This window comes from Sinocyclocheilus rhinocerous, unplaced genomic scaffold, assembly GCF_001515625.1.
Source record: "Sinocyclocheilus rhinocerous isolate Xijiao unplaced genomic scaffold, SAMN03320098_v1.1 scaffold1822, whole genome shotgun sequence".
NCBI lineage: Eukaryota > Metazoa > Chordata > Actinopteri > Cypriniformes > Cyprinidae > Sinocyclocheilus > Sinocyclocheilus rhinocerous.
The window spans coordinates 146,695-155,499 of record NW_015638936.1 but is presented as its reverse complement, the minus strand read 5'-3'; the positions used below and the strand labels follow the sequence as shown (position 1 = coordinate 155,499).

Sequence of the window (8,805 nt, the reverse complement as noted above, 5' to 3'; positions counted from 1 at the left end):
GTGTGTGAGAGAGAGAGAGAGTGTGTGTGTGTGTGTGTTTCATAACTGTATTTATTGTATTAGATTGATAAGATTTGATCAAGTTAGAATGAGAGAGAGGGATTCATTGGACAGAAAATGACAAATAAGAACCATTTAATACTTCATTCTGGATTGCTTCTCTCTCTTAAAGGGATAGTTCACCCAAAAATGAAAATTCTGTCATCATTTACCCACCCTCATGTTGTTCCAAACCTGTATGATTTTCTAAAGAATATGTTTTGAATAATGTGGGTAACCAAACTCTTTCTGGTCCCCACTGACTTCCATATTATTATTATTATTATTATTATTATTATATATATTTTTCATAATATGGAAGTCAATGGGGGCCGGCAACTGTCTTTAACATTAGTTAACTTAATTAGTTAACAAACTAAAGTACAAAATGTAAAATATTTAGTGACATGTTAAATAATGACTGTGAACCAATCCCTGATGTGAATAATCTATTTTTGTAATTTATGTAATTTTCTTGTTAATTTATTAGTATTAGTATTATTTTATTTATTTAAATATTATGTTTATATACTGTCTGTATTTATCTATGTATGTGAGTGTACTCATATATTAAATATTTATTTTTCATTTATTTATTTTTATTTTTGTATATTTGTTTATTATTATTATTATTATTTTATATATCTATTTTTTATTGTTATCCCTTTATTTATTTAAACTTTATTGTATATGTGGTAAATTGTTTTGTATTTTGTGTTGTTCTTTTGGATTTTTTGACAAAATGCAATAAAAACATAATTGAATAAAAAAAACAATGTGACTTGTATCGTGTGTATTGTATAGTGTTACTGAAAAAAACATGATCACATAATTTTTTTTACAGTGTACTGGATTAATGCTAAACTTTAATATTCCTATCTGAAATACATTAAACACATATATAAGAGTGTCTCTAATGACGGTGTTCTGTGGGTTTATGCTACCTCTCGACAACGAAAAATGCTACGTGTCAAATGATGGTTTAACAACATCCAGAAACACAGGAATCACTCCTGCAGCACTGACAGCGACGGCAGAGCTGCAGATCACAGAAACACACTGAAGCAAACGCTCACAGACACAGCAAACCAAAGCCTGAACTACTCAGGTCAAACTTCTCTGAATATGGAAATGACAATATCAGCAATATGAAGACTATAGCACATTTCCATACACAAATGGACGGGCGTTCGGCTGTATAATTATCAGTGAAAATGAAACCAACAGACCGAGACCCGGTCAAAATTACGGATGACGCAGAGCTGCATCTTGGAAAACAATTATGCTGATTTGCAAAAAAGGCCTAATATTATCTGATTTGTTGACGCTGAATTCAAAAATATCAATAAAAACTTTCCATCACAACGTTTTTTCACAAAACAAGAATGTATATAGAAGACATGCTTGAATGCACTTATTAAAATAACAAAAGGAGTCAAATGTCGGTTATGATAAAAAGTCACTCTAAAAGAGTAGAAAAATCCATTCACAGCTTAATCTCAAATATTTAATGTCAAATAACCTTACAAAATATTGTGCATGTCAAAAAGTGCTGAGAATGGATCAAATAGTTGTAATGTGGCTCAGATTCAGACAGAATCATGTGTTTGTGGTGTTTTTCTGCTGATTAAGGGAGAATTCAAGACTAATTCACCACACAAACAGTCAATGAATGCAAAAATGCTATGAAACGCATCATATTATTAAGTGAGAAAGTGTGACGTGAAAGAGCAAAACAGACAGTGTTTATGGAATCAGCAGATCAAAAAATGAGTAAGAAATAAGTGTTGGGATTGATTCCTCAGACATGACGCAGGGCGGTGTGATGATTACAGAGAAGCTCAGAGTTCAGACTCAGATACATAATAGATATACTTAATATATGTTTTAAAAATATATTTTGTAAATTAAAAAAATATCTATATTTTTTCATTATTTTTTGCCCCATAATATACTTTAAAATGTAAAGGTTTAAGCAATATATATTTTAAACACATTTGAAAATATATTGTTAATGTAAATTCATATATATATATATATATATATATATAAATTTACATTAACAATATATAACAACATACTTTCAAATGTCTTTAAAACATAGAGCTAATAATATACATATATATGGAACTGTTTCTGTGAGGACAGAAAGATGACAGAATGGACTGTGTGATATCTGAATCTGTGTGAGTGATGTGTTCAGATTATGATATTATCTAAATCTCCCAGAGGAGACTGACACACGGCAGGCAAATGAAGTCCGGATCCAAATCCATCTCAAACAGAAGTCAACGGCTCGTTCACTCGTTAGTGTGCATCAGGGCAGACCTGGAGACTGACAGACACGAGATCAGCCGCTGCCTGATTTATACTCCGCTTCACTCGTGCTCCTCATTAAAGCGATGTTCCGCGATCAGCTCAAGAGTCCTGCATTACAGTCTTTACTGAACACAAGTCTCACACACAAACGAGAGCAAGAACTACCATCTCTGGCAAAGAATCGGACAACCCTGCTACCACAAACTTAGATTCATTCGTTCCAATGTTCACACAAAGATGCTTTTAGTAAAAGGATAAATGGAGTGAACGGTTGGGATTTATTTTCTACGACCACGTTCAGAGATGCAGCTTCTGCTGTTCATTTTTATGGGTAGTTTCTGTGCCTCTGAAAAACACTGCATGATTTTTATTTGCATATCATATTTCATGTCAATTGAGTGATTCCCAAAATGATGTCAGTCGAACGCCTCTAAAATATGCTCTTCAAGTTCTCCGGAGATGTTCAGTGAATATGTTGTTCTCTCTGATGTTGGTCAATAATCACGTAAACAAATACAGTAGTTCATCTTTTTTAGTAAGTGTTTACATGTTGAATAAATTTTTTTTATTTTTTTTTTATTTAATATAATAATATATGGCATTTATTTAAATTAAATGTAAGTTTTTATATTTTATTTGATTTCATTTAATATTTATTTAATTTTCATTAATGACATTTTTTCTTCTTCTTAGTTTTAGTTTACAATAACAAACCTGCAACAAACGTCTACAATGAGAAAATATTCTATTCTATTCTATTCTATTCTATTCATTCTTATGATTTAATTAATTATCAGCTTTTCAATCAAATGTTGCAACAAAGAGTTATTTTTGTATCACTGATCGTTTTTGATAATACTTTGAATTAGATATTATTTTTTCTTTCTGTTTAGACTTTAATTGTTTTTATGCGTTTGTTATAAGTTTTTTTTATTTTTTAAATGTCAATATAGTATCTATTGATTTTTATTTATTCGTTTTAGTGTACTTCATTTAAGTTATTTTAGTACTTTAAATGAAATGGGGCAAAAATACATTTACAATCTAGAAATACTTTAGGTATTAGATTTAAATGATACTGTATCATATATTAATATAATACAATAACATATTAACCATATATATATATATATCAATATATTTTTTGCTGTATAAATTATTTAATTTATTTAAGTTATTTAATTGTTCTCTTATGTAAAGCACTTTGTGACACTTGCTCTAGAAATAAAGTACTTAAAATTAAATGAAAAAATTTATTACATACTCACGTTGGCGACTAGCTAACATAAAATAGATTTAAATTGAATACATTTCTGTTCTATTCTGTTCTACATATGCTCAGTCAGATTCTGGACTGCACACACTCCTGTTTTAGCTTTTTGTGTCAAAAGAAAGCTATGAAAAATACAGAAATCCTGTCTGTTTCTATCTATTAAATGTGAAAACAGATGAAAAATACTGATGCCTCATGATCTCGCTCTCATATACAAACCTTCGTCCAATCAAACGCTCTCTTGAATAAGAATGCCCCGCCCCCTCTGCTATAAACACTGCCTGCTTCTGACTGACAGTATAGTAGTAAATCATGATTAATGACTGTGACTAAAGCTGAAGGATACTGGCTTCTAGAAAACAACTTTTGCTTCGTTAGGAAGCTCATTAACACAAATAAAAACTGTGTGAGAGAGAAAGATGCAAGACATAATAACTGCTTATATAGCCCTGTGGATAAAATGTAAAATATTTAATATTAATATTTATAAATGTAAAACATTTATAACTAAAAAAAACTGTAAAATTACAACATTTAAACAAAATATTTAAAATGATAAAATATACAAATACATAAAAAATTCTAATATTTTAGAATTATACAAATGTATTTTATTTTTAAATGATAAAATGTTTTAAAATGATAATTTTTTTTAAATTAACATTTATAATTATGCAATTGTTAAATAGCATTTAAATAAAATATTTCAGAATTATATTATATATTTTCTTTTTTATTATTAAATGTTCTGAAATTGTAAAATATTTAAAACATTTATAATTATACAACTGTAAAACTGCAACACCAAAATATTTAAAATGATCAAATCTAATAAAAATCTCTATAAAAATATCAAATATTTTATAGTTAAGCAAAATATATTAGAATTATAACAAATATTTTATTTTTAAATTATAAAATGAGTTAGTTATATCATATTTAAAATATGTATAATTTTAAATATAATTATGCAACTGTAAAATGACAGCATTTAATACAATATTTAAAATTATAAAATATATAAAAACATTAAAATATCAAATATTTTAGAATTACAAAAATATTCTACTTTATAAAAAATATTAAATTTCAAATTAATTTTTATAATTTAAAACATTTATAGTTATTGTAAAAGTTCAACATTTTAATAAAATGTTTACTCATTAAAACGGAGAATACAAAGGTAAACCTACCACATTTAAATGTAGCATTTATGAATCACCGATTCTTTTAATCCAAGTAAGAAGCAGAGAATATGTGTTTGAATGGTTTTTGGACTCCTGGGCCGGTTAGTGACGAGCCTCACCTGGCTGAGCTGACCCACAGGTGACCCGGAGACGTTAAGCGTGTGGCATCTGAAGTTGAGGAGGGTGTTGTGCTGTGGAGCGTCGGCCACCGGGGGCAGCAGAGGCAGACGCTGCTCCACCGTACACAATAAACCCATGAGAGAGTCCGGCCGAAGCAGCAGCGCCTCCAGAGCGATGTTCACCGAAACCTGCCACAAACACACACACGCCACACTAATCACTCGCTGGGAAATAAACAGCATTCATTGTTCGAGGTTCTGCTGAGTGAGTCAAGGACTGATTAGGAAAACAAAGACTCCATTAACAATCCCAGTCTGTAACCTACATTATCAGAATAACCACACGTCTGTCATTACGTCAAGATTTACTCGGTTAGACGCAAAAAAGCCACCATGTACTGATCTACAGGAATAGACCACAGATTCACAAACGCAAGATTCAGGGAATAAATCAACAGCACACTAACCCTTTAACCAGCAGAATCTCAAGAGAAATGCATGCCAATTATAGAGCTAATTAAAACTACATTTAAAAACCGTTCAAAAAGTGTTACTTAAAATAATAAAATAAAAATAAAAAAACTTTTATTTTCATGTAGAGCAACATTTCTTTTTTTTCTTTTTTTTTTAGTTCAACCTAATGTACTAAAATAACTAAAACTGAAATAAAAAGTACTAATAAAATATATAGACATAAAAAAGCCTACAAAAAATTACAAAACCTAAAAATTACACAAAAAAAAAAGACAACAAAATTTCGAACACTTTAACTAAACTTAAAAATAAAAATACTAACTGATTCAAAATATTAATAAAAATTATAATAGTCTCACAATGATACTAAAATTACACTGCAATTTACATTTTTACAATTTCTTTCCTTTTTTTTTTGCATTCCATGTACAATATTGGTTTTGCATATAAAATATCCTGCATCTACGTGACTCTTTTAAAGTGCATCTTTTGACAATTTTTTTTTCTTTTTCAAATCAGTCAATTCCATAAGAATTCGGTATACAGGTTATAATAATTACATCTTACGTACAACTTTGTTTCCCCTCATATACATGAAAGGCTCTTTGCACTGTGCGTTTTGTGTTTGTACTATGTTTGTTCTTGTTTTTTTATTTATTTATTTTCTCTAACCTGTGTAAAATTCATTGCCAAGCAAAGTTGTATATGTCCTGGTATGTTATGATATAATAAACAAAAAAAACATATCCTTATAAAACACCAGAGACAAAAATAGATTCGTAAACAACCTTCTGACAACATGCATGCACAACTTTTGATTTTATTTGAGAAATAAAATAAAATAAAAAGTTATCAAAAGTATTTAGAAACAAAATAAGTTTTCCTCCCTAATGAAATGTGTTATAAGATCACCTTTGAGATGCCGGTGGTGTTTGCGTTGAGCGCGAGGTCTGCGATCCGCTCCACACACTGGACGATCCGTGTACACGCTCGAGCCTCGTTCTGAGCCATCCAGAGAACAACACACACACCATCACAGATATCAGTCAGACACAGAAACGCTCAGACTCACACTGTGCAGGTAAGAACTTCACTGCCCTCACTTACAGATCAGCTATCATTAGTTTCACTGGATTTACTCTGACGCAAGGAAAATAGATTTCCTTAGATATTCACAATATATTAAATTATTTAATGCAAATAGAAAATATACAGAATATAAAATGTTTTCAATATAATACAATCAATTGAAAAGTACATACATACTGAAAAAATATATATTAAATAATATACAAAATTATAAATTATATATCGTATTATGATATTTGTATGGTAAGTAATAAATAAATGTCAATGTAAAAAAATAAAAAAAATTAATACATGCATACATACATACATGAATGAATTAATTATTTAATGAATGAGTGAATAAATAAATGATTGAATGAATGAGTGAATAAATAAATAATTTAATGAATTAATTAATGAATGAACTGACATATAGTACTTATTTTAGTAAACACATTTTTCTTATATACAGTACCATGACATATTTCCATAATAAATGTGCAACCCATAAATTGAATGTAAACCCATGCATTAACTCATGAGAGAGATATTAATCAACTATATATATATTGATTATATTATTTATTATTTTAATATGCATTTCTTTTTATTTTTTAACTTTATTGTAAATGTAATATATTTATTTATTATAATACTATTTTTTTTATGTGGTCCATTTTACTGTATACTGAAAATTAAATGTATTATTTCATAAATTGTATTACATTTTCTAGTATATTCCCATATATTTTTATTTCATAAAGGTGTGTTTTTGCTTTCTCTGCTCATGCACAGCTCATCTCCATAAACAGACTGTACTGAACTGAATTTATTTCCAGCACAAGCCATCAAAACCTGTAAGAGCATTCATGAGATTCATATAAAGGTGTGGTAATGAAGGTTATTTCTCATTTACTTCAGTAGCTCATCCTCGTTTAATGGAGGAAAACCGGCAATATTCCCAGCTCCTCTGTGACCTCCAGACCCTTCAATGACCTGCGAATCCTAACATTACTGTAACTGCCGTGAAATCTAATAAATAATAAATCAGAAGCAGCTTTGTGCTAATCAGAAGCAGAAACCCACACAAGATTCAGCACAAATAAAGACATCTTAGACACAAGCAGCACCTCAGATTCATTCCTCACAAGTACATTAACTATTCTATAACTCTAATGCATTCGAAAATTCTATCAGATTTTCTCCATTAAGAGAATTCATTTTATAATCTCACACTTATATTTTGCACACCCTGTTTTCACGGAGTTCAAATTAATTAATTATGTTTATTACATTATTAAAGTAATTAAATAATTAATTAATTTATATTTATTTATATTATTTTAATTATAATGTATTAAATTAATACTATTATATTTAATAATATATAAAATTATTAAATTATTACATTTATCTATGCAACCTAAATACACAGTAAAAGTAGCATTTAAACACATATTTCACTCAGAAACTGCTAGTAAAAATTAAACATGAAATTTTGGCAAACAAAGACTGAAACTGTATTTTCTTGGAAAATGTACTTCAAAAATATTTATTTACCTTGAAAAAATATATAATTTTTACTGTGCATATATATATATATATATATATATGTATGCACAGTAAAAATGTTGATGGAATAGCCTATATCAAATCTTGATTCATAATGATTTAATAATGTTTGATTTTTATATATACAGTATTGTTTTTTGTTTCTCTATTAGAAATGGACTCATTTGCATGGTTGCTTTCCATGAGCTTCATTTCCCAGTGAAAACACGTACTCATAAAATGTAAACCTTGAATGCACAGTCAATAAAACGTGAATAAGAGCCTCTTCCAAATGAGTGCAAATGTTTGCATACTTAGCATGTAGTGTGTCTGGCCTGAAGGTCACATACGGCAGCATGAGTTATGTAATTAATACCAATTTCCCCAAAGCGAGCGAGTGTGTTTTCTGCTCATTCACACACAAACAGCCTCCTAGAGCTCTTGTGATGGAGTGTGAGCGTCCGCCGGTGTTATTAAAATGCTAAACGTGTTGACTGAACATGTGCACATAACACTTAAAGCTGGAAATAGCTGATAACAATGTGCAGTGACTCAGATTGCATCTAAATGACAGAGTAGCAGAGGAAGAGACTGAGTCACACATCAGAGCGTGAGATACAGTGCACCACTGCAGTCTACATGAGCGGACATCACTTCCAAACATGACAGTCTTACTATAAATATCTCACGCTATGTCTAATAGCACAAATATCTAAACATCCTTAAATCAAGACCAAGTCCATTTCTATCAAATGACAATTATCCAGATCAAGTG

The 8,805-nt window shown here is 29.5% G+C and overlaps 1 protein-coding gene across 1 annotated transcript in view; it reads right to left on the bottom strand.

Moving 5' to 3' along the window:
• The window catches only part of LOC107750141 (adhesion G protein-coupled receptor A3-like), a 134,447-nt gene that overhangs the window by 67,446 nt on the left and 58,196 nt on the right, over nucleotides 1-8,805 (bottom strand). Inside the window, exon 7 of the mRNA XM_016565408.1 lies at nucleotides 4,938-5,126. Within this exon, the coding sequence (XP_016420894.1) occupies nucleotides 4,938-5,126 (189 nt within the window). The remainder of the gene's footprint in view (nucleotides 1-4,937; nucleotides 5,127-8,805) is intronic.